At 44.1% G+C, this 27,948-nt stretch overlaps 5 protein-coding genes across 5 annotated transcripts; 1 reads left to right on the top strand and 4 right to left on the bottom strand.

The window, feature by feature from the left end:
* Positions 1-3,296: 3,296 nt before the first annotated feature.
* On the bottom strand, positions 3,297-6,205 carry LOC311264148 (E3 ubiquitin/ISG15 ligase TRIM25-like; the record flags this gene model as incomplete). Its single annotated transcript, XM_084364763.1, has 6 exons — positions 3,297-3,944; positions 4,030-4,095; positions 4,190-4,343; positions 4,438-4,683; positions 5,447-5,542; positions 5,627-6,205. 6 exons carry the CDS (start codon positions 6,203-6,205, stop codon positions 3,415-3,417), a joined length of 1,671 nt encoding a protein of 556 aa, XP_084220889.1. The 3' UTR covers positions 3,297-3,414.
* Positions 6,206-7,274: 1,069 nt separating this feature from the next.
* On the bottom strand, positions 7,275-10,005 carry LOC311264160 (E3 ubiquitin/ISG15 ligase TRIM25-like). The gene is made up of 6 exons (XM_084364784.1): positions 9,301-10,005; positions 9,091-9,186; positions 8,768-9,001; positions 8,532-8,688; positions 8,399-8,443; positions 7,275-8,295 (listed from the first exon to the last, which is right to left on the bottom strand). The coding sequence occupies exons 1-6, from the start codon at positions 9,892-9,894 to the stop codon at positions 7,775-7,777; spliced, it is 1,647 nt and encodes a 548-aa protein (XP_084220910.1). The 5' UTR covers positions 9,895-10,005; the 3' UTR covers positions 7,275-7,774.
* A 152-nt stretch (positions 10,006-10,157) lies between these two features.
* On the top strand, positions 10,158-12,188 carry tmem17 (transmembrane protein 17). Its single transcript, XM_084364783.1, has 5 exons — positions 10,158-10,565; positions 10,747-10,850; positions 11,352-11,465; positions 11,556-11,699; positions 11,848-12,188. Exons 1-5 carry the CDS (start codon positions 10,340-10,342, stop codon positions 11,923-11,925), a joined length of 666 nt encoding a protein of 221 aa, XP_084220909.1. The 5' UTR covers positions 10,158-10,339; the 3' UTR covers positions 11,926-12,188.
* A 140-nt stretch (positions 12,189-12,328) lies between these two features.
* Positions 12,329-19,454, bottom strand: agbl2 (AGBL carboxypeptidase 2). Its single transcript, XM_084364759.1, has 22 exons — positions 19,108-19,454; positions 18,499-18,628; positions 17,965-18,138; positions 17,747-17,854; positions 17,374-17,521; positions 17,016-17,271; positions 16,483-16,884; positions 16,240-16,382; positions 15,506-15,665; positions 15,302-15,428; positions 15,112-15,212; positions 14,910-15,016; positions 14,708-14,786; positions 14,445-14,567; positions 14,286-14,366; positions 14,108-14,206; positions 13,874-13,970; positions 13,503-13,640; positions 13,389-13,419; positions 13,101-13,303; positions 12,862-12,988; positions 12,329-12,717 (listed from the first exon to the last, which is right to left on the bottom strand). The coding sequence occupies exons 1-22, from the start codon at positions 19,135-19,137 to the stop codon at positions 12,492-12,494; spliced, it is 3,090 nt and encodes a 1,029-aa protein (XP_084220885.1). The 5' UTR covers positions 19,138-19,454; the 3' UTR covers positions 12,329-12,491.
* Positions 19,455-20,255: 801 nt separating this feature from the next.
* fnbp4 (formin binding protein 4) lies at positions 20,256-27,946 on the bottom strand. The gene is made up of 17 exons (XM_084364760.1): positions 27,735-27,946; positions 27,122-27,199; positions 26,881-27,008; positions 25,985-26,153; positions 25,724-25,871; positions 25,466-25,568; positions 25,015-25,359; positions 24,688-24,880; positions 24,445-24,584; positions 24,253-24,357; positions 23,831-23,964; positions 22,661-22,821; positions 21,744-22,048; positions 21,485-21,611; positions 21,195-21,388; positions 20,888-21,045; positions 20,256-20,789 (listed from the first exon to the last, which is right to left on the bottom strand). The coding sequence occupies exons 1-17, from the start codon at positions 27,856-27,858 to the stop codon at positions 20,699-20,701; spliced, it is 2,703 nt and encodes a 900-aa protein (XP_084220886.1). The 5' UTR covers positions 27,859-27,946; the 3' UTR covers positions 20,256-20,698.
* Positions 27,947-27,948: the final 2 nt, after the last annotated feature.

The following is a 27,948-nucleotide window of genomic DNA, read 5'->3' as shown; positions in this document are numbered from 1 at the left end:
ACGAATGCACGCGAGTCTCCCTCACACCCGCTCGCACTACGGAAGCTGCGCCAGACAAGATCAACGAGAACTCGCGATAGATACACACCGGTATTTACATCCTGCTGTGAGCGACTGAGCGACACACAAACACAAGAGGGATCTGCCTGCACTAGTGATTTAAATAGGATGTAAATACCGGTTGGGAGATCTTGAAGAGGAGTGATTTGTCTATTGAGAAGAAGAGACACTTTTGGGTATTTGATATATATTGTATACTATAGGTTTGTATTGGGGTACTGAATGTATAAATACACTGTTTTGGTCTGCTAAATTGTTGTGTGGGGATTTCTTATTGCCTGCTGATTCCTGGTTGTTAAGTAAGGGGCCATGCACTGAATATCACGGGTCCTTTTTGTAGGGTTGACTTATAACTAATATATTCTTGTCAGATTTATACTCTGATTGGCACCCCAGCACCTGCAAACTGCTACAAACTGGTGGAGTAACTTTCTTCCTTTCTGAAGGAGGAGTGCCTTGATGGGAGTGCATTTATGTTCCCAGAGTCCTATAATCCAAGCGTCCTGTGTTCCCAGAGTCCTATAATCCAAGGGACCTATAAACGGTACTATATTGCATTTGGATGGGACCGGTACTTGCAGCGCCGCCGGCAGCGCCCGCAACAGCGCAGCGACCTTGCCACGAGCAAGCCGGAGGAAACAGCTAGCCAGTGAGCGAGCAGCGTGGACTGGAGCCACAAACGGAGCAGGAGGAAAGCTTGGAGAGAGCAGAGACGTTGGAGAGGGAGAGAGAGAGAGAGGGAGAGAGAGAGGAGCACGGAGAGGAGAATGGCTGCTGCAACCGTCACCACGCTGCAACTTGTGGACAAACCAGGGGCGCGAAGTGCGATGTGGCAGTACTTTGGCTTAAAAACAAATGAGCAAGGCGAGGCAATTAACGCTGATGCACCACTGTGTAAACGGTGTTTTAAAACATGCATGGCTGAGGGCGGAAACACCTCCAACTTAGCCAAACACCTGAAGGACAAGCACCCAGACCTGCACACTGAGTTCAGGGAATGACAGGTAATTTACTAATGAAAAAAAAACAAAAAAACGCCACATTCAGTGCTAAAAGCAAGCGCCACCCCCTTCACTCTTAACAAAAGTAGCTCTGGAAGAAAAAAAACAATAGAGCTGGTTTATTTATATTATATTAGGGCCCGAGCAGGGAACCTGCAACCCTATTGTTTTTGTAGTGATAATTTTTTGTCCCAAATGATCGCATTTTTCACTGCCTGAACATCCCCCAAAACTCTCCAAACTTTGAATATATGTCCCACCTGGCGAAAAATTTTATAATCTGTTGTCGTTGTGAATTTCCATCACTAGATGGCGCTATAATCAAGGAAAGTGCGTTTTGGCTTATAACGCCCACATACTTTGTGCACATTCAAAAACCTCATATCCACACGTTCAGTGAATTGTGCTGTATCTCCTGATGTAGGCCACGCCCATATCCGCCTGCGGTTTTTTTCGCTAGCTCGCGAAATGTCGCAAACCTACTTTTTCAAACTCCTCCCAGGCAATTTCACCGATTTCTTCCAAACTTTGCACACATACTCAACTTATTAAATAACAACTTCCTGCACATTTCGTTCATATCTCCACATTGGTTCGTCCGAATGACATGAAACTCAGGATACTACTTCCCCACGAGCCCCTAAGGCCCTATGGTATTTTTTATTAATTTTTATATGAAAATATTAGCATGTTAGCTCAATAGCTTCCAGGTCATGTGATCAGTTGACTCAAAATCAGTGTGTGATCATGTAACTACACTGGCTGCATGAGATACACCTCTTGTTTTTACGTTTTACATCTCTAAATATTTTTTTTAAATTTTTATTATTTTGTATTAATTTTTATATGTAAATATTAGCATTTTAGCTCAATAGCTTCCAGGTCATGTGATCAATTGACTCAAAATCATGTAACTACACTGGCTGCATGAGATACACCTCTTGTTTTTTCATTTTACATTTTTTCATAATTTTTCATAATTTTTATTAGCAAATATTAGCATTTTTAGCAAATAGTAGCATTTTAGCTCAATAGCTTCCAGGCCATGTGATCAATTGACTCAAAATCATGTTGGGATCATGTAACTACACTGGCTGCATGAAATACGCCTCTTGTTTTTACGTTTTACATCTCTAAATATTTTTTTTTAATTTTTATTATTTTTTATATGTAAATATTAGCATGTTAGCTCAATAGCTTCCAGGTCATGTGATCAATTGACTCAAAATCATGTTGGGATCATGTAACTACACTGGCTGCATGAGATACGCCTCTTGTTTTTACATTTTACATTTTTTCATAATTTTTCATAATTTTTATTAGCAAATATTAGCATTTTTAGCAAATAGTAGCATTTTAGCTCAATAGCTTCCAGGTCATGTGATCAATTGACTCAAAATCACGTTGGGATCATGTAACTACACTGGCTGCATGAGTCATAGGTCACCAGATTTGGCCCGTAGCTCGTTACACATGAGTACGTTAATTCGATACTACAACTGCCCTCATGTGCAGCACGATAGCTCAGTAGCGCCCCCTAACGCCCCCTTATGGCTTTTCCCATGAATTTTTTTAAATTTCTACGCCTCGTACTTTATTTCACTAGTCCTACAGATTTAACGCCACAGACTTCACACTCACTAAATATCATCTTCAGACCTTGATGATGACACCTTGTCAAAAGCTTTTGCCTCCGATATACACATGTATCATGACCAGACGCACAAAATACCCCTCGGCACCGAAACCCTCAGTCCAACAGGAAGTCGGCCATTTTGGTTCACAGTGGCCATTTTGTCAAACTTGAAGCTCCGCCTCCTACATGCACATACACAAACGAATTTCGGCACGCATAAGTATCGTGACCAAACGCACAAACGCACTCTTGGACCCATAACCTCAGTCCAACGGGAAGTTTGCCATTTTGGTTCAAAGTTGAGATGTTGCCGCCATTTCCACCCATTTCCATGGCTCGTACTTTAATTAACTTGCCCTACAGATTTAACGCCACAGACTTCACAGTCACTAAGACTCATCCTCATACCTTGATGATGAAAAGTTGTAAAAAGCTTACGCCTACGTTATTCCTGGTGGGCATGACAGTCTGAACTTTCAATGCTTGGCCACTGCAAGAGCCATGTCAATGTGTGGTGTGTGTTGGACACAAACTGTCCACTAGGTGGCTATGTTGTGTTGTGGGTCAGCCTGATATCAATCAATCAGACGTCATTTATATCGCACATTTAATACAGATACAATGTAGCACAAAGAGCTTCACACAATAAAAGCAAGCACAACAAAACAGAAGTGAAACCAAAAGACACACATTTAAGCATAAATGTTTAAATGGATCTTAGATGTCGCATATTTTCAGTGTTGAGCCTAAATCAACAGAAAACCCAGGATAGAGCGGTTCAGTGAAGGTGGTCTGGACCTGGTGCAGCAGATCGAACCTGCCTCCATCAGAAACACTGAAGAAGCCCAGTGTTCCTGCTGCGTAATCCAGGTGTACGCCTGCTCTGTGGGAGTGAACCGGAGGGATTTGACCTTTGTGAAGATTATTGTGCCAAAACGTGCAGCCGGACGGGGAGCAGGTTAGTTTCCAGGACACCTTATTGTGACCGAAAGAGCAATCATTGCCTGAACCCTTTCTTTTAATGCCTCTGTACGACACAGCTAAATCGACAACGCCAACATCCCACTCCACCTCCCAGTAGTAGCTGCTCTCGAGGCCCATTTTGCACAGAGCCTGGTGATGGAAGGTGAATCTGTCAGGGTGGTCAGGGTGAGCCTGGTCCACGGCACTCCACGATATCTCTCTGTTTCTATCAGACAAGCAAAGATACGCAGCGACTGTGTTGGGATCCAGCTCCACCTTGAAGTCTGCAGGGAGAGATGAAGCACTCATTTAGCCAGTGAAGCTCACGTGGATGTGTGTGATGATACTGTGAATTAACATCATGCTTACTCTTATATTTGGTCAGAAGGTATGTCCTTGATGGGATTTCCTTACGCAGCCTTGGTGTTCCTGACACTGTGACGAAAAGAAAAACATTCAGTCTGCACAATAATAGAGAAAATACTGACTAAAGGTTTTATGTTTATTGATCCAAACAGGTCACACTTACACAGATTTTTTTCAGGATGACTTAATAATTCATTCTTCTCTTTGTTGCACATGTTTTTCAGTTTATCTTTCTGTGCAGTGACAAACACTGTCAGCGTGTCAGGTCTTTCACGTGAGTCTGTGAATGCAGGGAGGTCATCCAGGGCCTGGAAACCCTGCACGAGGCAAACACATACAGTATGTTACTAGAGAAAACACATTATTTTTTTAGTTTAGCTGAGAGAATAGATATAAAAAACACATTATCACCTGCAGAAACTGAATGGGGTCCTCTGTGAGTGTCAGCTGGTCGATTTGCTCCTCTCTCCTCCTCAGCTCCAGCACTTCACGCTGGAGTCGCCCAAGCCGACCGTTGGTCCAGTCCACTCCAGTTTTCTCTGCTTCTCCAACTTTCTCTCTCATCTCGGAGCACTTCCTCTCCAAAGAGCGGACGTATAAGCGTAAATGTTCTGCACACAGTCGCTCAAAGTCGTCACACGCTTCCCACGCAGCATCCTTGAAGGGAAACATGAACCATTTCTCCTGTTATGACTTTACACTTTGTGACTCTTTCATAGGTTTACTTTTAAAATGCATGTCAATGGAAGCCGTCTGAGAATGTCTTAAATTCACGAGTTAATTATTTCATTATCTCAAGATAATAAAGCTCATGCTCTTGTACTAACAGGTTAATTTAGGGCTATTTCTCGAGATCACAAACAAATCGACTTCATAAGACTTTATAAGGGTGGACCACGACATACAAACACGTTAGCATTAGGGGCTAAGGAGTCTTTGCGGTGTGTTCAAGTGCAGCTTTGTTGGCTGAGACAAAGGCGATGTCAGGCAAAGAGAGTCACAGGCTGCTGGATGTAGCATCATATTTAACAGAGAGGCATGAGAGCGGTATCAGTCTTGTACATTTTCCTGCTGCCGTCTGTACGCAGTCTGCATGTAGCGAGCCAGGTGTTCTTACTTTTAAATAAACACACTTCTTTCTATTCATTTAGGAAGAGAAGAAACACCATCACAGCGAACGTGAAGCAATTATTTTTATGTATATGTCTGAGACTGGATGCCCACAGAGAGAGAGATGGGAAACTCCCCTGCTGGAAACAACTGTTGCCCAACACAGTTCACACCCACATCCAGTTTCTCTCTTCTGTCTGGGATGTCTTATCTGTGTGTGGGCAGCGTTGACCACAAACTAAGCATTTTGATTATCTTGTATCAACATTTAAAATAAAAAAAACAGATCTAGTTTGTGAATGACACTCACTCTTATACAGTTTGCAGCCTTCCTCAGCTTCTCTATGTTCCTCTCTGAAGTCTCCACTCTTTCTGTTATCTCCTCTTTGGTCCGCTCCAGTTGTTTCTGTTCAAACACAAATCCAGGAGTTTTTTTCTGAACTTAACTGACATTAAAAGGATGAACAATAACTGACTTGAACTGAATTACCTGCATGTGGCACTTTTCTTCTGCGACGGCCACAGTGTCGTGACCTTTGTGCCCATCCATCAGGCACAGCAGGCATATGAACTGCTGATCAGTGCGGCAGTAAATCTCCAGAAGTTTGTCATGGCGGCCACAGATGCTGTCTCTGATCCTCCCGGACGCTTGAATCAGTTTGTGTTTTTTCAGAGGCGCCACTTCATAGTGAGGCTTCAGGTGAGTCTCACAGTAAGAGGCCAAACACACCAGACAGAACATGGAAGCTTTTCTTCTTCTCCCCGTGCAGACGTCACACTGCACATCACCAGCTGCAGCGAAGGTGTCGCCAGGTGCATCATTTTGACTGTTTTTCCTCTTGTGCTCCTCGATCAGAGCAGCCAGAAGTGTGTTCCTCTTCAGGACAGGCCTCGGGAAGAAAGTCTGCCTGCACTGAGGGCAGCTGAACCTTCTTCCCCTGTCATTATTCCTATCCCAGAAGGCGTTGACACACTTCATACAGTAACTGTGTCCACATGTGGTCGTCACCGGATCCTCCAGTAACTGTAAACACACGGAGCAGTCGAACAGTTCCTGACTCTCAGCCATTACCGCCCGCTCAGACCGACAGAGCTGGTTCCTGTTTCTCTGAAGGAGGAGGAGCTTGTTGTCCTCAGTAAAACACGACTGTGTGTGTGTGTCAGGGGAGGACAAAGTACATAACCTCCATAACCTCCACAACAAAGTTCAGTTTACTGTGGAGATTGTGTAATCACTTGCTTTAAAAATACTTAAAGCTGCTCTTATAAATATTTTCATGTTAACAATGGACCAAATTACTGTGTGTATGACAATGACGTGATGAACACACAGAAAATGATTTAACTCTGCAATCCCCCCTCAGCTACACAGACCATTTCAGCATCTTTCAGCTCATTGTTTTGGTTCAATGACCCAGAACCTAGTACCTAGTTACCTAGTTAGTACCGGTGGACTCAGGGAGGGTGCAGGGGAGACGACCACCTTTCTGCATGTGGTGCCCTGTGATTTTGATTGGACCTGAGCACACGCGTTAATAATAACTAATAACTGTTACAGGTCATTTATAATCATCAGAGGAATCATGAGATGTTTCATAAACACTTAAAAGTTCCTCGTAGGCAATTTAAGTGAAAGTACGTATATCACACTGTGAAAATACTCCACTACAAGTAAACACTCTGCTTTCACTGCTGTAGATGTTTAAGTTTCAGTTAATTTTAACAACTTTATTTAGTGTTGGGTATTTTTTACCTACAGCGCTGCATCATACTCTTTACTATCATCATGTTTGTAGCATCACTGTCCTATCTGTAACAGGTCAACTTTTCATCAGCTCATAAAAAAACAGTCTTGTTTTCAGCTTTGTGACTTTGTATCATGAAGAAGTAGGAGAATTTTCTTGCTCCATAAAATCAAAAATCAAAATTATCAAATTAGGAGATACACAGTTTTTACTGGACAGGACGGGAGGAGATGAACAAGTAAAAAGTACGATGTCTGCCTCTGAGATGTTGTGGACTAGTGTGTAGTAGCATAACATTGAAATACATGTACCATGAGTTCCTCAGAGTGGCCAAGAAAATAAAATCTATTCATGCATATTAACCATAATGATGCGTTTGATTCAGTCAGCAAATGTTTTGTTTTTTTTTATTAAAAAGAAAAAATAGAACTTTTTAGTAACAAAGCAAGAGTAAACTTACCAGAACGTATCTTTACATTCTTAATATTGTATAATATACAGTGCTTTTGTTTTAACCATTATATGTAAGAATAAAATCAAACATTTCACAGACACTGATTGTTTTAAGATTGCATTAACATTAGTAAGACTGAGCGAGCAGAATCTGACCTCTGTTAGTTACGAACATTTTAACAGTCACGACGAACAACAAAATGATTTACAGTTTACAGTCGAACTGGATTCATCACATGATGAAAAACAGGTGCCGTACACGCAAAAGCCCTTGAAAAAACATCACCTCTGCGCCATTATTCAGCATTTTTAAGGAATATAATCAAGCTTTAAGTATTATGAGCGATGATCAACAGGTAGCCTCTGTAGCAGCACTGGTGTGTAGCACATACACAAGACAGTGCACGAAGACTAAACGCCACCTCGACAGCGGGTGCTCTTTACTTTGGTGTCACTATCCTAACTGAGCTCCCTTTGGTGACTGCGAACCCGGGATACAGAGGCTGGGAGAAAGTGGTCTGAACTCTGTGAAGGAGCGTCATCTGACCAGAAGAGGACACGCTGTAAAAAGACAGACTCCCTGCCTTATGGTTCAGATACACTCCTACAGTAGAGGAGCAGGGGCTGAACATATCGGCGTCGACTGAATCATGCCAAAAGGTGCAACCAGATTTTGAGAGGGAAATACACCAGGACTGGTCTGTGAATCCAAAGGCACTTTCTACCAGCTCTGCCCCCTTATAGCACACAGCGACCTCCACCCAGGGCCCCTGCCATTCAACCTCCCAGTAGCAAACTCCAGTTAAGCCTTCGGTGCACAACACTTGCACATACTTGGTAAATCTCTCTGGGTGGTCTGGATACATCTGGGCTTTTTTGATCCAGGTTACTTTGCTGTTTCCCTCAGAGAGCAGTATGTTTTCAAAGACTGTGTTGCGATCCAACCTGAGCTGGCAGGAATCTGAAACGCAGATTTATTTATTTTTATTATTGAGTGTGACAGGTGAAGTGGATTGGAGCACAGTGGCTGATTCAAAGATATGTATTCATCATTAATGACTCACAGAGGGAGAGCTCCTGTCTCGTCTTCGGATCAGGATCAGCTTGAACTAAAAAACAGAAAACAGGACAACAGAACATTTTTGTTAACCAGCTATTCATACAGTTAATACAGTTAATAAATATATATAAACTTACTTTCTTCAGATAATTCTGCAATAGCTTTTGCAATGTTTTCCATTTTTCCTCTCAAATCAGAAATGGCCTTTGTCACAAAGTCAAAAGAACCGTGCAGATTGATGTTGTAATCAGAGGACACGTCAGGTTCTGGACAGTCAAAAATGGACTGGCAGCTCTGGAAACAAAAGAGAAACACAACATGAACCACAGCCCTACTCACCAAACTATTGACATGTATTTGTCAGTCTGTGTACCTGCAGGAAATGAATGTGATCCTCAGTGAGCGACAGCTGCTTCAGTTCATCCTCCGCCTTTCTCATCTCAGAAATCTCCCTCTCAAGGCGATCCACGAGAGCCTCGGCTCGGCTCACCGCAGCTTTCTCCTGAACTCTGATCAGCTCGTTCACAGAACGACGCCTTTTGTCCGCCATCAGGACGATTTCAGCATAGGCCTTTTCAATTTGGTCGACCGCTGCATCCCCAATGCCCTGACAGTGGTGAGAAATGATGAATACTGTCGGTCAGGACATGTTACATGTGTTTAAATCAGCAAAGAAAAAGGTAAAAGACAATTCACCTGCAGTTCTTTCACTTTCTGTCTCAGCTGTCGCAGCTGCTTTTCTCTCTCCTGTATTCCCTGCAGGTATTTTTCCTTTTTCTCCCCAAATTGTTTCTGAAAAATAAAATCATAGTGAATGTTATGGTGCAAAACAATAGTGGTTTATTTGACAGACATGTACGTTTACAGACAGTATAATATATCCGTGGCCAAACTAAACATTCTTACTTGTTTCTCCTTCCTCTCCCCTGCAGCCGAGACAGTGTCATGACCTTTGTGCTCATCCATCACACAAAGCAGGCAAATGCACTGGCCATCACTGCGACAGTACACTTCGAGCAGCTTGTCATGCTTAGGGCAGATCTTGTCTTGCATGGAGGCAGAGACTTCCACCAGCTTGTGCCTTTTGAACGCAGCAGACTCATAGTGAGGCTGCAGGTGAGTAGCACAGTAAGAAGCCAGACACACCAGGCAGGACTTGACGGCTTTCAGCTTCTTCCCAGTGCAGAAATCACACTCAATGTCCCCGGGGCCGACTGCATCCCTCTCAGGACCCTCAGGAGGGGCGGCTGGTTGTCCTGCCGCTGACATTTCTCCTGCCAGATCAGCCAGCACTGTGTTCTTGTTCAACACAGGTCTGGTTTTGAAAGTGTGTCTACACTGGGGACAGCTGTACACACCTCTGCAGTCCTCCAGGTCCCAGTAGCCATTCACACAGTCCATACAGTAGCTGTGGCCACAGTGCAGGGTCACAGGGCTCTTCAGTATATCCAAACATATGGAGCAAGATAAAGGGTGAGGATCTTTGCAGGTCTGTGCCATCTTGATCACAATGCTCTTTAACTTTCATTCACTCTGAAACCGCAACTGACTGATAAATGGGAGTGATTTAACCTCTTATGGTGCTTTCTCTAAATAGTTACTGTAACTAAGGTTCAGGAACTGGACCACGCCACTCCTCCTGGCTCATCTGCCACCCAGGCTCAGCCAATCAAATCACCTGCGCCTCATTAACTCAACCAATCTATGTCCAGCCAATCAGCAACCCTACTTAAATAAAGTCTTAAAGGAGTCACCCCGACTGGTAGTGTGGCATCATTTATTAAGTTGTGAGAAAAATGGCTTGTTTCTGATACGTCGTGTCACATTTAAACATTCAAGGAGCTTAAACGAGGAGACAATGAAGGAAACGAAGGAACCAACAGAGGAAACGAGAAAACACTTGTCCTGCGAGATTTGAGCGGAACGCGAGATTTCTGTGGTATCCATGGTAACGGCGGCACCGCTCCGCTGGGCCTGCAGTGAGGACGGAGCGGAGGAGGCGCCGCTCCCTCCTCGTCCTGATGTTTTTGGCTTCAGCAGGGAGCTTCTCCGCACCATGGACCTGCCGGAGACGATCAGAAAACGCTTAGAAGACTTCTCTCGGAATGTTTTATTCGACCAGAGTCGGACTCAGTCCCTCACGAAGGAGAATGGCGCGTTTTTGCCACACGGTAAACTCAGAAAACACAGCTAACGTTACGGACCAGTTAGCATTGATGGTCACCTAGCTAACCACCGACATGAGCGGCTGGACTGAGCTATGTTCGCCTCCAGCGTGGTTTTACATGAGCTGTTGCTGAAACTGGGTTGTTTATGCGGTCTATGTTGTTGTGTTTTTGTTGTTGTTTACAGACAAGCGGGTCCTGTCTAGTCTCCACCTCCAGATGTCTCTGTACTTTAACATGTGGTTCTTCCCCCTGTGGTGGATCAGCGAAACTGTGATGCTGCAGCTCAAGGTGAGGTAAAACGAGAGAAAGTGAGACATGAGGCGAGTAAACAGAGACGGGATGAGCAAAGCTAGGCTAATGGGAAATACTGTTCATGTTAAATTATCAATACATGCCATCAGTTACCCAAAAACACGTTATTATTAAGGAAACGTTTGTATTTAAGTGTATATGTTAGGGAAGTAAGTGATGATCCTGGAAGAATGATGAATTATTGTGAACTACTGGTGAGGTATTTACTTTGTTTGCACTGTCACATTTGAATTAATCACATTAAATTCAGATCATTTAACTGCATTGTTCAGGATCAGTTACTGATGTTCAGGCAGCAATGGATCCACTAATTCACAAGAGAATAAGGCATTGGGGTTATAAATTGATTAATTAAGGAACATATTAGTGTATAGGTGTGCTCCCCGTCTGTTGTACCACTTAGATCGTCACTTGCCACTGAAAATCATCTCTAGAAAAGAGTGGGAACCCTGTTGTTGTTGTTGTCGTTTCTACCAGTATCCTGCCTTGCCAGACTACTACAAGTTCATCCTCGTCACCGTTCTCATCCTGATGACTCTCATCGAGGCCATCAGACTCTTTCTCGGTTATGCTGGGAACCTGCAAGAAAAGGTGGTGCATCGCTCACACAAACATGAAGATGTAGTAGACAAAAATGTGCAAGCCGGAGGTTTATCCCTGTGATGTCTGTGTTTGTGGAAGGTGCCAGAGTTGGCTGGATTTTGGCTGCTGAGCATCCTGCTGCAGTTTCCTCTCATCCTGTTTCAGCTGTTCAACGAAGCCATTCTCATACAGCCCCTGGAGAGGGGCGTTCACATAGTTCTCGCCATGTTCATACTCACACAGGTACGTTTCTTTCCTTAAAAACTGACTGTTGTAGTTCTGCCATTTCCAATCGTAGTGCTGCATATGCTGAAATATATGTTACATTGGGAATTGTTTCAAGATTTCATAATTTGGTGATTGTTATTGATTACTTTTTTTTATGATCCAGGCTCTCTCTGGGTTTGTGGCGCTCCGGGACATGGTCAGGCACACAGAGAGCCAATTTCATCTACGACAGTTTGACTGAATCATGAAGCTCTGACGTCCCTGCTACATCCCGACAGGCCGGGACAAATCATGACTCCACACCTCACAGACTCGGATCAAGAACAACAAGAAATTATGTGTTACTTTTTGTATGCCTTGTAGTACGTGGGTTTTTTTCCCCCCAAGAATCATTTGAACATTATGTTGACACAAAATTGAACATATTTATTTTTGTATTTGAATCACAGTTTACTAGATTGTATTTTTTAGGTGTTGCAATAAATTAAATCTTCGTAAGTAACAGCCTGTATATCTTTTATCAAGCTGCTAATGTATCGCATCATAGACGTTGTGTTGGTGTAGACTGAATTCAAACATTATCATCTCTAGTTACATTTTGGAGTTAATATCAATTTTATCAAAAATGAAAGTAGACACATAAATTACATTAAACAAGGGTTCACATTTATTTATAAGACACAAGTTGGAAACATATCAAATCATATCTGTGTAATTTTGGCTCGGCCTGTCTGTCATATTCACATCAGTGGTCAGAGTATCGAGGGAACAAAATCAATCTAGTTCCCAGATCATGAACTTTGCGCCCTACAGTGGAGCAGACTGTGATGATCTTGTGACAGTTGCCTCTTGTGGCGCTGTAATTGTTTGGCTTTTTCTTCCTGAGCCATAGCGCCTGACATTCGTCACCTGAAGCCTAGCAAGGGTGACGCTCTGTGGGCATGAAAGTTCAACCTTCGTGAGGCCTGAAGGCTTTGACGCAGGGGATACAACATCCATCTGGCTTTTATCTCTCAAAGTTTCTTTGCTTAATCTGAGGAAAACAGACAAGGATCAGAGCAGAGTGAAAAACCATAAACATTCTGTAAATGCATAATGCTCGTCTTATTATTGCACAAACATCAGGGCTCATGTCCCAACCAACACTTAACAAAACAGTGCTCAATAGTGCCCTTACTGTTTTCCTCGGAGGTCTGTTCCCCTCAGCACAGGCACAAATAAGCTGCTGGGTGATTTAGTTTCAGGGGTGAGATCTCTCAGGTTCTGCTCTCCAAATGGTGTGGACCTCAGCGGTGACAACCCCACTAAATAAATGACATGATTAGGTAATAAAGAGGAGGGAGTGAGGTTAGCTGCCAGCGATAAAGAGGCAAAATAATAATTTCAGTTTCATATATTAGTGTAGTGCATTTACACCTTGTGAGAAATGTTCTTCCTGTTCCATATTCTGCTGTTTGGTCTTGTTTGTGTCAGCGTGTGAGGAGTCCTCCGGGTCAAAGTAACGCTCTGGGACCCGTAAAGAGTTTCTGTCTCTAAACAAATGCCGGTCGTTGAATTTGTCAGTGGTGAAACTTGACAGCAATCGCTTTGTTGGAACAACGTACATGGATGAAGGAGACCTGTGAAACAGGAGACACAACACTCCTGTAACATGGAGTTATCCACTGTCTACTGATGAGTGAACAATGTCTCTGTGAGGTTTACCTGTGGAACCCTGTGAGGAAATGTGTCTGCCCTGAAAGAGAGAGACAAGGCGGACTTAAATCAACCGAGGGGTGATGAAACCGTGGAATGAATACGGCTCCATAAAGCACAAACCTCTGTAGACTTTATAGGAGATGAAGGAATGTGGGGGGCAGGCATGATGTGAGAAATTTGGTGAAGGTGGAAGGAGAGCGCTCAGGTGCAGCAGCTGAGAGGAGCATCTCCACCGTCCAGCATCCATCCCTGTGTCACCTGTGGAAGACAGTCAAACATATTGGTGAGCCAGTTCGTATGCCCTAACCTGCAGGAGACCACTGAAACACACGGTATGTGACTTCTGCTACTCAGATTATAACAAATTTGTGCCCAAAACTTGAGATAAATAATTGTTCACAGTGCAGAAATCACACTTCACGTCCCCGGACATCAAAAAATATATTTTTGATGAGTGTAGAAAGGCTGAGCCTCCCAAATAAACACATTACCTGTGTGAGGTGTGACAGCTGTGTATGTGCTGAGATGTGGACATGCTTTCGTCCTGTGATGCTGGTATGTAGCTTTAATATCAGCCAGAGAGTCGTCCTAAAACACAGAAAATGTCCCAAAATCAAGGTCAAAATTACAGACTGTATTCTTGGCATTTTGTACATTCTCGTTATATTGATAAAAGTTGAAGTGAGTATGTGAGTGAAGCCCTGAACCGTCTGCGTCAACCTCACCTTGACCGGCTTGCAGCCCTGCCACAGGGTCACCTGACTGACCTCCTTAGGGTTAGTGGAGAGAGGAGGGATCACAGCTTTTCTTATGAGACCGTTTACCTTCACAAAGACAGAAATATTAAAAGCAACAGCTCAGGAAACCTGCTCACCAAACTGATCCACACTCTCTACCTCATACCTGCCATTTTCTCCTGTGTCTTCCAACGTTCCTCTCTTGGATGATCTCTTTAACTGTGTTCTCATGGGGCAGGTTCGACTCCTGAAAAGACCGTTCACTAATCAGTCTAAGTTGATGACACAGTGTGTGAACTAATTAGTGGGTCATTAAGTCTCTTACAATATTCTTGATGCTGCTCTGCAGGACTTTTGGCTGTGTGTTATCCTTCACTCTCTCTCGTCGCAGTCTGTTCCTCTCTCTCTGACTCCTCAGGCGTTTCTTTTTCTTCTTCACTGGGGTTTGCTGTAGAGGAGAGCGGGAGCATGTGGTGATTTGGTACAAGAGAAGACACAATTCAAAACAATGTGATATTAACCACACAAAGAAATAAAGCACTCGTGTTAAAACACCATTTATGAGAGAGTGGATGTATGTCAGTGTACCTCTGGATGGGCAGTTTGTGGCTGCTTCAGTAAATGAACCGGGAGTCCGTCAGAATCTGAACTATTTGAACCGCTGGTGCTGTGAGAGCAAACAAGAAATATTCACATTCAAGCTGCATGATAGAGACTTTTATAGCTACCCCATATTGCTCATGTGTGCTTTGCATGTGTATTAAAAAGTATAGTAATAATAAAATATCACCTGGTTTCCAGGTCAGACACAGAGAAGTCAGTGCCCAAACCTTTGCCCAGCCTCTCTCTGACCTGCTTTCTTAACAACGCAGCCAGCTCTGTGAGACAGTACGTGGTCTGGGAGGAAACAAAATTCATGTTGGGGCATACTATCATCCCTTTTTTCTTTTAACTAAGAGCTCCAGCAATTAAAGGGAATCTTCATTTCTCACCTTTGTTGGATCGGGGTCACAGTAGTCCAGCAGGGTGTCACAAAAGTGAAAGCCGATGGACTTCAGGTCTCGAGTCGTAAAATGCGTTCCTCTCCTGTCGCCTGACGTTCAGACAGATGAAAGATCCTCAGACAAGAGACGTGCAGGCGTTCACACACATAAACACACATCTGGAAAGGTCAACACTCACCCAGAGTGGAGCCTCCGAAGGTGGCCTCCATAGTGTAGCTGTTTTTGACGCCAAGTCTCCACATGGCGATTCGGCCTGTTCCCTCTTTGCTCTTCTGCACCCGAAACTTACAGCTCTTAAAGGAGAACTAAGGACGAGAGAGATTTAGATTTAGACGTTTTATAAAAGTTACAAGAACCTTGAGAGTCCGATGCTACTCTTTACCTTGTCACTGGCGTTCTTGCTCATCATTAGTGGAAAGACTCTCTCGTGAAGCTTCAGTGACGCGTCACCTCGGTTGTTACAACCGTACATGAAGACGTTGTTCTTACGGTTGTGGCCGTGAAAGTCACAGTAAAGAATCACATCCATCTCAGCCACCAGCCTGAGGAAAATAACAGGGACAGAGATGTGAATAGAGCCATGACTGGGATGCTACTTTGAAGGGTTACATTTGCTGCCACTTTTTTTTTTTTTAATCTTTCTTTATGTTTCTACTGACAACTCTGCAATAAAGGCAGATGTGCCAGGAAAAAAGTTAAGTCACAAAGCCAATTAAATTTACCGTTCAGTAAAAGTGCATGCAGTGAAGAAACTCAAAAGTTGGACTTTCTTCTTCCATAAGATCTGGGAGCAAATACAAACCAAATAATGCAATCTGTGTTCATTGCAAGAAGACGTGCAGTGAGTGTTAGTTTTGTTCTCAGTCCTGCTCTAAACCTCAACCAAACAACACTAACTGGGTATTCACTGACATAAAGGGGAAGAACTGGTCATTTTCTGTTCTGTGTGAGCTTCAGATTCATAAATAAAATACTCTGTAACATCTGACCTGCACATTGTTAACAACTTACTGGATAAATGGACACGAGAGAAAGAAAGGAAAGACTACTGAAAGCATTAAATTGCAGAAAATCACATCAAGTTCTTTAATTTGTAACACATGTTTGATTTCTTACCTTTCCACCATGTTGCGGGTATGCCACACACAAGGAAACGAATCTCTGAGCAACGTCTTGTAATATCTGTTGAGGTCCCTGCCTGCCAGAGAGCAGCGGTAATTGCCCACAATCACACCGTCTGGATTCAGCATCGGCACCACCTGCAGCACCACAAATCACCCAGAAAGTATCCCGATTTGTTGTATTTATATGATCATGGCAGTAAGACAGATGTGAGCCTACAAGCTTCAGTTACATCACCTTAAAAACAAAAGTGTCCCTGAGTAGCTGAGCATCCTCCGAGTCCCCGAGCAGGAAGTCAAGGAACCCCTCCATCATCCAGGAGCCGTTGGTCTCTCCAGGGTGCACTCTGGCCGTCACCACCACAGCCTTCTTGGTCCTGCCCTCCGCCCTGCTGACCCCGCGGGACGTTACTGTCACCACGTACACGGCGTTCCCAGCCAGGCTGTGGCACAGCACCCGCAGCGTACAGTATGATGCCACAGCTGGGTTGGAAGTAACGCGCCTCAGGTAGCGCTGCAGGCGTGAATAGGTGTAGGGGTAGCAGTGGGCCAGGAAGCAGGTGTCTGAGTCGTGAGGGAACTGGAGAGTCCAGGTGAGCGAGTACAGGGTGATTGTGTCACTGTTGTTGTCCTTTGTGTTCTGATGGAGACATAATGTTTTTTTTCAGATAAATCCTGCTTCTATGATCATAATTTCAGTTATAATGTCCCTGAAAATGACAATAAAAGCTGCTGGAAAAGTAGGAAATGGGACATTTTCAGTTCACCCACCTGATTGCAGCTGCGATAGTATCTGATGTTGGAGCCGGTGCGTTGCCATCCGACACCTTTCTCCATGGCCGCCCTCTCAGAATAGAGGAGTGGTCTCATACCATGAGAATACAGGCTGCTGCTCTTCATCAAGTTGATGATAGTGAAGCGGTAGGTCACTCCGGCCTTCATGTTCCCGACCCTGAAGTAAAACCACTGCGTGTGCTTTTTGGTGTACATATCTGTGCACAGGGTGAGCTCGTAGTCATAGATGCCACTGAACAGGGAAGAAATATGGGTGGCCAGTCACAGTAAAAACTTACAGGGATGAAAATACGATGGTTGAAGCTGAAACAACGAATCAGTAGACAAGACTCACACTTGCACAGCCTTCTGCAGGTTCCCACTCTCAAAGCGTGACTCAAACTCGAGGGTGAAGTCGGTCTGATTGGCATCATACGTAGCCCTCTTAATGGGCCCCCTGCTTCCTCCGACACGGGAGCAGGTGAAATAAGGAAGCTTAGTGGCTTGAAAGAGTGAGAACAGGAAAACAGTGAATATCAAAGCCTAAATCTGCACAGGTGTCAATAAAACTGTTGTTGACAGAAGCTGTGACATGAAGCAACAGTATTAGGTTCCTATCTTTAACCAAGAATTTGTCAAAACCACTGTAATGACATATTTTACTACGTATTGTAACCATATCATGTAACGTGGTGGAAGAACATTTAAAACAATGCCTCTATCGTTACCATGGTCGATGCAGTACACCACTTTCCCCCTCTCCTCTCCAGCTGGCATGGGTGTCCTCTCATGTCCTGTGGGCTGGTAGAAAGGCTCCGGCTCTGTGGGGTCCCACTCTACAACACACACTCTCCAAGTCTCATTACGTGTTAAAATTAAAAGCAAAAGGACACGCCAAGTTTGTGCATATCAGTAACATAATGGTTTAATTAAAGTGTTTTCCTACCTATGTGATGGATGGTGTCACTGATGACCTCACACTCGATGGGCCATCGGGGGCAGGAGATGGAGGGGAAGTTAACCAGGTCCAGCGGCGCCCTGAGACTCAAAATAGGTCGTCCAGCGTCAAAGTCTATGAGCAGCTGCCTCGTCCGCAGAGTCTGATTTAGCTTTCGAGACACTGAGACATGAATCACACCGTCAATAGCTGTTCTTTCAGACTCCTGTTTCTCTGAACGGGGCACTACGGACATACATTTTTCATCAGGTCAGCCCCCTTACTTCACAAAGCTTGTCCATTTAAAAAGGGATTATACGGCTCTTGATTGCTTTAATTATCTCAATCACAAAAGAGCTCTTGTTTAATATATAATGATCTCCTTTAGAGAGGAGATGCCATGTCTACAATTGCCCACAGCATCTCTCCACAAACAGGAAACCCCAAGTCCTGCTCCACATCAACAGATCTTTATGAAATCCACAAGTGTTTCAAATTAACAGCAATAGTTTTATTTACACAGAGGACACATGCATATCTTACACAGCCTCCTCCCTGCTGACTCCTCCTCGTCTTCCTCTGTGTTGGAGTCATTGATGTCCGATTTGTCCAACTGGCAGGAGTCCCACCAGTTCCTGATGGCAGAGACGGGCATGGCTGATGTTTTCTCTGCCTGACTGGAAAAATGGAAGTCATCAGCGTTGTTTCCTAATCACCAACTGAGTCAGAGATGCACTGGCTTCAGCTCTTGTATCAGCTTTGGCTTGTAATCAGGATGAAACACAGATCAATCAACTAATATCGATGTTTTGAAGCCAATTCTATTGTCTGGTGTTTTTCCACGAAACATAAGATGACGTAACAAATATGAGGATCGTTGCATTTGACATGTTATAGTAGCCTATAAAAACTTTGATGAAGGATTATACTTTTTTTTTGCTAATTTCCTCTAACTGGTGACTGGTGAGCTAGTGAATAAACAGACCTTGATATTGTCCAACACTGTTATGATGACATGTATCTGCACATACTATCAATCCTAAACATGTCTGATATCTGTGGATCTGTTCAATAATGATATAATTAATGTCTACCTATGCGAAGATGATCTGTAATAACAGCCTCATCTGGGTGACTTCAGAGGAAACTTACATGTGAGGAGCTGAAGGTTGAAGTTCTCATGTGCCAGAGAAAGTCCTCCTGTCTCCATTCAGTGTTTCCACTGGTGTAACTGCAGGTTGAATCCAGATGTGACACTTTCTGAGAGCAGCTCTACTTCACCACCACATTCAAAAAACATGGCGGTCTTTTTCAGGCTCCTTAACTGACTTCTGTTGCCGCTCTAAACGTTACAACATTGTTTTTTACAATATCGTGTTTAATATGTATCAATGTCTCAAACCGCCTGCCTCGCTTATACCTCAGTTACTCCAATTAACAAAGGGAAAAGTTTACAAACACAGGAGTGAACAGCTGACGGCTCTTTCAGGAAGTGCGCGATGTTGCTAAGCAACTGATTGTCTGGACAACGGTTGCTGTGGTGATGCTGTACCAGTAGTTCTTTTTTTTCTCCCAGCTTTATTGACAACATGGAAATTCAAACAGTGATAATAAACAGTATTCCTCAACCTTTTACAGTTACAAACCCCCACATAAAGAGAAATCAGGTTGGTGCTCAGAGCCTCCTCCACCCCCCTACAGCACCTGGAGTGATGAAAGAGTTTTATTTATTTATTTTATATGTGTGTGTATCCAGTTGGATCTCTCAGAAACACACATGATAAAATTAAATCACTGGCAATGCAATGTCTAAAAGATGTTATTTTATTTTGTTCCTCCATAACCTTTTTGAGACACCTCAAAATAAAACTGTGACCTCCTTGGGTGTCCAGACCCCCAGGTTGAGAACCAATGACATAATCACATTTTTTTCCCCCAGTTATTAAAATATGCATGAAAATTTTCAGTAGTGTTCTTGCTAACAAAATAACCTAAACCAAAGGCGGCAACAAATACTAGCCAGAGTAAGGTGGGAAATAAATAATGTATTGGCCAATGTATCTTAAAAGTGTGTGGACGGTATTGAAAATCATCAGTCTAAGTGTTATACTCCGTATGTCATTAATTTGTAATGTACGTTACTCGCCATCATACCACAATTATTGAAATGCTGCAACTCGTGATTCTAATAAAATTGGTAAAAAAAAGAAAAATTGCATGCAAGTTGTCATTTAAGAACTTTTGTTTTTAATGCATAATAAAAAATACAGAGCACATAAAAAACAAAACAAATTAAGAGATGGCTTTGGAAAAACAGTTTAATAACTTTTTACAAAATGTACAAGTTCAGTTACGTTCCCTCCCCTTCCAAAAAAACTTGACTTATACCATTTATTCATTTTTATGTACACAGTTGTAAAAATGTTCAATAAAATAGACAATCCCTCCAAACAAACTGTGGTGGTCATCTATATCGGGGGTCTTTACAAAATGGTGGTGGTGTATATCTGATGAACTCAAGACATTTGGCACATGAACAATTGTGGCAACAAAAACAAGAAAATAACATTCAAACCCCTCTGGTGGATGGCCTGCCATGTAAGGGCCTCTCAATGTCCATAGATCATTAAACAAAACTTAAGCTGGTGGAGGATGATCTTACTGGTAATGGTTGGAGTGGATTTAAAAAAAAAAAAAAAGAAAGAAAAAGAATCGGTGGGCGGCGTTTGACCCAAGCCCGATGTTACGTGTTATTTGTTAACTTCCGTTTCTTTATCCGGTTCCGCCAGTCATCAGGAAGTGCCTCGAAGTTGGCATTCTTTGAAGCTTTCCCCCTGTAGAGTTAAGAAAATGTCAGTGAAACACTGTAGCTACATCCTTATATCATCATCATATTCATTCATTTTTGTAGTCAATCCAAAAGTAAACATACGTCAAGAACTGCTGTTGCTTCCAGTCCTCGATACTCTTCTTGTTGAGCTGATCTCGGTCCTCATCACTGGAGCTGCTCTTCTCTTCCTCATCCAACTCCTTCTGGATGCTCTGCCACTTCTTCACCAGCGATGGCATTTTGATCTTACTCTTTTTTGACTACAGAGACACAGAAGGACAAAATTACACTGTAGATTCTTTTGAATGTTATATTAAAAAAACAATAACAACTCAACATAATTGCGCATAACTTTTTTCTAACTTGTCTTTTGACACTTTGATGTAAAAATGTTAACTTGAATACGAACCTTATCCTTTTTCCCTTTCTTGGTCTTGTCTACGGGCAGCGCTTTAGCTGCGGGTGGTTCATAGGGCGGCTGGGATGGTGGCAGTGGTGGTTGAGGAGGTAGAGCTGGGACAGGCGGGGGAGGAGGTTCACATGGGACCAAAGGAGCAGCGACAGCAGGCATGCCCCAGTAGGCAGTTGCTGAGATTATAGGGGCTGCAGACAAAGGAACATTTATTAGGTAAACACTTGAATGTTGCAATGACCTCTCACTCCTGTAACTGCAGATGCTGAGTAGTGATATTGTTTTACCTGCAGTGGCAGCAGCAGCAGGCTGTGTGTAGAGAATGGGACTGCTGCCAATAGTAATGGCTTTATTCAGCTGACCGGCCTTACGTTTCTGACCCTTCCCCCCCAAGGGGCTCGTCGACTCCACAATCTGTGCAAGTGACAAGAAATATGATAAATGTTAACAGCTGTGCTCTTTTATTCTGAATGTACATGCAGCATTATCAAGTACAGCAACAACTAGAGTAGACCAACGATGGAAGAAACCTGATTACTCTCATACCTTCATGCTCGCGGTGCCTGGAGGTAAAGGAGGCCTCACACCGGCATCTTCCTCTGTTCCAGGTGCGGGAGGCTCCCCGTCGTTATCGTCATCCATCTCCATCTCAACCTCCATGATCTCTCCATCGCTGTCAGGAGGTGGAGGGGGTGGAGGTGGAGAGCCTGGTGGGAGAGGCGGAGGCGGGGGGTAGTTGGAAGGTGGAGGTGGGCTGTCAGGAAGAGGAGGTTGAGACGGGGACCAGAAGGTTGATGCACTGGGCTGAGGAGGTGCTGGTGGAGCAGCAGCGGAAGGAAAAGTAGAAGATCCTGTTTTATTTAAAAAAAGAAAAAAGGTTATAACTCAACAATGTTCACTGTTCAGTAGGAAACTTACTGGAACATAGATAAACATTTTTTCCCCAACAGTCATCAACGAGACACTTGAATGCAACATGTAAGAACTGGCCATCTGTCGAGTGTCACTCCAAACAAATAGGGGGCCGCATATCTCCATAGTAACCGGCACCTGTTGCTTTATATACTCTTTGCTTTAGCCATCTTTGCTTTAGCCATCTAACGGCAGCTAGTTATAACAAGCTGCCGTTAGATGTGCAGCACGTGGCCCTATTCGGGAGGTATTTGTGTGTATACTGGGCAACGAAACTGGCTCAGCAGCCTCCCAGTGAAAAGGCCATACTGGAACTGAACACAGCCTCCAAGACAGATGGAGGCCAAACAAACTAGCCTCTCATGTGCATCTTGCACCAGCTGACATGACAGGACAGCATGAGGCCAGCTGGTTCGCATGCTAACTTCAGTGCACAGTCATCTTTGCCAGAACTTCAAAACTCCTTTACAACAAACAAATTCTGATCATTTCTTACACACTGCACCATTAACAGGTTGGTCCACTCGCAGCAAAAGTAGACATTGACTGACCTGTGGCCCCAGCAGCAGATGCAGACGATGTTTTGGTATCCGCTTGGGTGGACGTCTGTGTCTGGCTGCCCTTCAGGTCCTCTGAATTGTCCTCCTCTGTTGGGAAATCCCACTGGGAGGCATTGGTCCGGTCGTTCACATAGAAATATCGCCTGTGCTCTCTAAAAAGTGGGACAACAGAGATAGAAGGCAAGAGTCTCAACGACCGGCCTAGCAACTGGCTGAGTGGCATGATACCCTGGGACAGTGGGGGCAAGGGAGTGGACATAATAGCCACAGTAGGGGGGCAGGAGTGTTGGTATGGACGGCGACTTTAGCCATCCAAAAGAAGGGCCCAATTAGAGTGTGGTTATGGATGTGGATAGGGAACCCACCTTGCTCTCAAAAACAAAGAAAGCAAAACAAATCATCTCTAGGTCCTGAAAGTAGCATTCAGCAGCTCACACCATGGTTGTCACATTTGTTCCGTTTAAGACAACCATTCCCTCCCAGACACAGGAAGACGCCAGGGAGGAAGCATCATCATTGTCATAATCAACAACCATAGGTCAGAAAATAACAAGCACACAGTCAACTCATTTTACATCAGAAAGAAGAAAGTAAAAAAAAACAGGAAGACAAATGAAATAGAGTAGGTCTGACCTGCTGGATTCCCGTCATTGCTCCATCTTCACCTTTTATTTGATGCAGGACACTCGACGATTCCAGGGCATCACTCTGTCTGCATTGCATTCTGGGGGTTGTAGTCCTGTAAAGTGCAAAGCTCTCCCACGCAACCAACCTTCCTACCACATACAGTACCTCCCCTCCCAATTTCTCCACTGACTGGACCCATAATCAGTCTACAAAATGCCCTCACAACAAAGGGCTTAAGAGTCTGTGTTATAGGGACAGGGAGTCCTCTCTGTGGCAGGTTTATTTAACAGGAAGCAGGCTGGCCCAGAGTGGATGCTCCCTTACCAGTACGTGCAAGGCAGAGTGCCAGGATTGCATCACAGAAACCTGAAGAGTCTGTTTCTGGTAAGTATTTAGATCCTCTCGGACTGGTTAAGCTTCTCCCCAAGTCATGATACAAAGTCTGCAACCTCGGCACTGAGGGGGTTGTTGTCACACGGTAAGATTTTTGGGGGACGAGGGAGTTTAGAGATGTGAAAGGTAAGGAGCGCGTACCTGTCCCAGTGGCAGGACCAGCCTTTAGGTGTGGCGTTAAGTTCGTAATATTTTATGTGTTCGGCAGCTTCCTGCAGCCTGCGGCGAAGATAGACCCCGTTCAGAGCGCCCTCCCTCCAGTCAGCAATCCGAGTCTGCGGGAGGCAAAAGAGAGGAGAGTGATATTAACGCCTAGAAAGTTGAGGTAAAGGCAGATGACAAAGATGGAGGAGCGACAAGACAGAGGAGGACCATGGAAGAGTAATTACATTAAGTCTCCAGTATGACACCTTGTGATGGATTATTATGAGAATTTTAAATATTAAGTACTACCCACATGGCTTTGTGCGAAATCATATGAAACAAAATTAAGTGTTAAATATTTTAAAAGTCACTGGGATAGCTGCATCTGGATAATACTGCTGAGAAACTGAACCTCTCACCTCAGTTTGTAGCAGAAGCAGCTGAAAGTTTGAGATCGCCTTTTTGTGTATCCCCAGGAACTCCATCTTGCTGGTTAAGGTGTTTGCCAGTTGTCCAATCTGAAACTATACGTTTAGACCATCAAAGGCATGTCTTAAAGGAGACCGCAGCAATTATCACGTCAGTAACAGTAACAGTAACACTGTTGTTACCTTGAGCTCAGGCGTTTCCACTTTGAGCTCAGCAGTTTCCACCTCTTCTTTAACGACAGGTTTTGTAACCGATTTCTCCTCATGACCGTCTGTTTCCTTGTCTTCTCCTTCTGCAACACCCTCGGTGACTTTAGCAGGTGCTACAAGACACAAGAGAGGCAATCAGGTTTGCAGGAATTTTTTTGCAAGTGGTATTCTGAATGTATTTCCTCTCCGACGGCGTGGGTAATTCCTTCGACTCACCTGTCTCTGCGTTGTCGGGCAAGTCTGAGCCTCTGCTGTTAGAGTCGGGGCTGGGCAGACTGGGGAAGGCAGTCTTCCACCGGTTTTTCTTCGGTAAAACACTGCGAGCACCAGAGGCTTCTTGGCTCGTCTCAGAGCAAGGACTGGAGCCGCCTGCGCTGCCATCACCTTCCTCCAGCGCTCGTAGCTCAGCCTGAGAATCAGACAACAGGTTAGAGCCAGGACGCACTGACAATACATATTGCCATTTGAAATACCACTGCTGTGCATGAGAAAACAGCTTGATGGCAATTCCTGCCAGGAAATCAAAGTTTCCTTCACCCTCACCTTTTTCCTCTCCAGAGCCAGTTCCAGCTCCATTGTGTCCTCCTCCGTCCCCTCCTCAGCATCAGAGTTTTCTCCTGACTCCTTCTTGGTGCCAAGCTCTTTCTGCACAGCGGGGACGAGGTCGGGGTCCCGCAGAGGGGTAGAGGGGGATCCTGCAGGGCGAAAACCTTCCCCATCAGAATCCGGACTGTTCTCAGGCTCATCCACACCTTTAAGCAGTCGTTTTCTCCATTTTTCTTCTGCTTCTTTCACTTCAGAGGGGATCAGAGGACCCAGCAGAGATGCAGCCACTCCGCAGCGCTCCTCCTCTTCGCTTGTGAGGCCTACGACACTCTCAATCACCTCCTTTCAGACAAAACATGAGGCAATATGTTAAAACTCAGTATAAAGATGCTTACACGCCACAGAATCAAACTGACACACATGTGAGTTGTACTTAAATTAAACTTGCCTTCACTTTGGTCTCTTTCACTGATGCAGGGGCTGCAGCAGGTGCAGCGTTTGCCTCGGTGGGATAACCTGCATGTGCTGTGCCGTTGCCATTGACACTAGCGCTACAAGGAAAAACACAAAAAGCACATTATACACAGATGAATTTCTGCACAGGAGACGACAGCAGGACCAAAACAGGTCTACATCAGATCATGTAAGTCCACTGATTTTATCTGGCTTCAAAACAGAAAGTTATTCAAAATACTTCCTCTCCTACCTGTTGGAGTACTGCCCCAGGCTTTGCACCTGATCAGCCAGATAGTGCGGCAGCTCCCAGGACACCTCGTTGGACAGAGTGTTCCAGTAATAGTAGCAGCCGGAGTTCTCATCCCAGACCTCCTGCCAGTCCCCCATCTCTACACCCACTGCAAATAAAAGCACATATACGAGATACTTAAAAACAAATGATGGCATATTTTAGGTGGTACTATGCACAATTTCTCTCTTCCTGCAAAAAAGAAGAAGAAATAAAAGTTACCTCCAGCTAGAGAGTACTGAGTATTGTACTCAAACTCTGAGCTTTGTTGATTCGGTCCTTCACTGGCAGCTGGCTGCTGGGCCTCGGGTCTGGGAGGGTCAGTCGTCGGTGCTGAAGGACAAGATGCTGCATCATCTGAACTTGGCTGAGTGGTGATGGCATCAATTTCCTGCGGTGGGTAAAAACAGCAACATGAGTTTTTTTTAACTTTTTTCTCTCCTTACTTTCAAGAACATGTTTTTATTTCTAGGAATGAACCACCCTGTTTTAAAAGCTCATTTGCAACCGTTTACTTTCCATAAATAATGTGAATTATTAATGAAAACAAGGCTGTTTAGTCTCCTGTTTGTTTTGCAGTGTATGTGGACTGATCTAGGTACAATCTTTACATATAACATTTCATTTGAATTGGGCCAAGTGCAAAGTCCAAATCTCAGAAGTGGCAGTTTTTTTGAATGAAGTCAAATGTGTGATAAAACAGCATTAAAATAAATCATGTAGGGCTTCAGAGATGCCCAATTTAATTAAACATGTTTGTTGTACAAACCTCAGCAAATGTCACATCTTCAAGATTTCATAGTTTTTTTTAGTGAAAATGAAAAATTGTCATGCGAAAGTGATCATTCCCACTAAGCATGAATCATATTGCAACTGCATTACTGTAAAAAGAGATGAAATGACCGATAATAGAAACCTTTTTATGCACACCTGAGTGCAAGAAAGGCGAAGATGTAGTGAGCAACGATGGTTTACTTGATATCCCGTAGCTGTGATAAGATTTAATGATTGAACTTCAAGACTTTTACTCTTGTGTTGTTCTTGTTCACACCAGTGATGACAAGTGTGTCTCTTGTCTACATTGCGCACACACAAAACATACAGCAGATTATACTCACAGCCATGAAGTTGGCCAGTGTGCTGTCGATGTCATTCGACTGGTTGAGTTGAGACTTTACAGTTGAACTATGAGAGTCTCCATCTTCATCATCACTGTCCTCGTAGGCTCCAAGCAAAGATAACCCCTCTACAGGGGGAGACAACAAACAGCTGTGGTCAGTCTAATGGCGTTTATTGTCCTTGAATGCACTAGCATACACACACACACACACACACACACACACACACAGTTAATGTTACCTGTGGCCTTCACTGCGGAAGTCTTCATGTTTGTGTGTCTTTCCCTTACGAATCTGTGGCCTTCACCCTCCTGTTCGTCTGCAAAACAAACGAACAAAAAACGTCAGCTGACCGTTATGCTTCAACAGTTTCTGAGGCAAGCTAGCTGCAACGTTAGCGTTAGCCATTAGCATCCCCACACTGGCTGGTCACAGGCGGACACCTGTCCTCTCATACTCCGCGGTAAAGCAAGTCAAATGTATTTAATAGTATTTGCGTAATGTAGGTTAATATCATTTGGATAAACTGGTCAAGCAATTTGCCATAAGCCTATTTTGGCAGGCTCCCAACAACTAGCTAGCTACTAACGCTAGCTTGCTAACGGCTGTCTTAGCACGCTAGCCGATAGCTTCTGGTCCATCTGCTAAATGAATACCACGTAACGAGCATGAGCTATCACTTCAGTTAGCAATTACCCGATGACGATGTATATTTGCACCAGACGTTAACTAATTCGGCAGCTAAATTTCGTTATTGTTGAGCGAATCAGTTTTAACCGGATGGGCCCATTCTTCACACCGCGAGTGATTAGCATTCAGCTAACCAACAACAAAAAAAAACAAAAAACACTTACCGTCAGATCCCGAGGGCGCTTCTTCCCGCTCCCCGGCAGCCCCACTTCGAAGCCCGGGGGGTGAGAGCTGTAGGATCGTTCTCCGACCGACTGCTCCTCCGGTGAGGCGAGTTTTCTTCCCCATGGATGTCTGTCGGGCTGACGGCCTCCTTGCTCCCTTCGCTGGCGTCGTTGTCGCGGCTCCTCCGAGCTGGCACAAAAGAAGAGATCAACT

This window comes from Pagrus pagrus (genome assembly GCF_965226575.1).
Source record: "Pagrus pagrus genome assembly, chromosome: 10".
Taxonomy (NCBI): Eukaryota; Metazoa; Chordata; class Actinopteri; order Spariformes; family Sparidae; genus Pagrus; species Pagrus pagrus.
The sequence above is the reverse complement of the archived record's forward strand: the minus strand, read 5'-3'. Positions and strand labels throughout refer to the sequence as shown.

Excerpts from the sequence above, each read along its gene's own strand:
- LOC311264160 (XM_084364784.1), bottom strand. The coding sequence starts at position 9,894 with ATGGCACAGACCTGCAAAGATCCTCACCCTTTATCTTGCTCCATATGT. Across the intron at positions 9,002-9,090 it reads AGAAAGTGAAAGAACTGCAG|GGCATTGGGGATGCAGCGGT; the intron begins GTGAATTGTCTT and ends CACCACTGTCAG. Across the intron at positions 8,444-8,531 it reads TGCAGAATTATCTGAAGAAA|TTCAAGCTGATCCTGATCCG; the intron begins GTAAGTTTATAT and ends TCTGTTTTTTAG.
- agbl2 (XM_084364759.1), bottom strand. The coding sequence starts at position 19,137 with ATGAGAACTTCAACCTTCAGCTCCTCACAT. Across the intron at positions 16,885-17,015 it reads ACTATCGCAGCTGCAATCAG|AACACAAAGGACAACAACAG; the intron begins GTGGGTGAACTG and ends TGTCTCCATCAG. Across the intron at positions 13,971-14,107 it reads AGGGCTGCAAGCCGGTCAAG|GACGACTCTCTGGCTGATAT; the intron begins GTGAGGTTGACG and ends TCTGTGTTTTAG.
- fnbp4 (XM_084364760.1), bottom strand. The coding sequence starts at position 27,858 with ATGGGGAAGAAAACTCGCCTCACCGGAGGAGCAGTCGGTCGGAGAACG. Across the intron at positions 27,200-27,734 it reads AGCGCCCTCGGGATCTGACG|ACGAACAGGAGGGTGAAGGC; the intron begins GTAAGTGTTTTT and ends TTTGTTTTGCAG. Across the intron at positions 21,389-21,484 it reads TGCTGCTGCTGCCACTGCAG|CCCCTATAATCTCAGCAACT; the intron begins GTAAAACAATAT and ends CTTTGTCTGCAG.
- tmem17 (XM_084364783.1), top strand. The coding sequence starts at position 10,340 with ATGGTAACGGCGGCACCGCTCCGCTGGGCCTGCAGTGAGGACGGAGCG. Across the intron at positions 10,566-10,746 it reads TGGCGCGTTTTTGCCACACG|ACAAGCGGGTCCTGTCTAGT; the intron begins GTAAACTCAGAA and ends TGTTGTTTACAG. Across the intron at positions 11,700-11,847 it reads CCATGTTCATACTCACACAG|GCTCTCTCTGGGTTTGTGGC; the intron begins GTACGTTTCTTT and ends TTTATGATCCAG.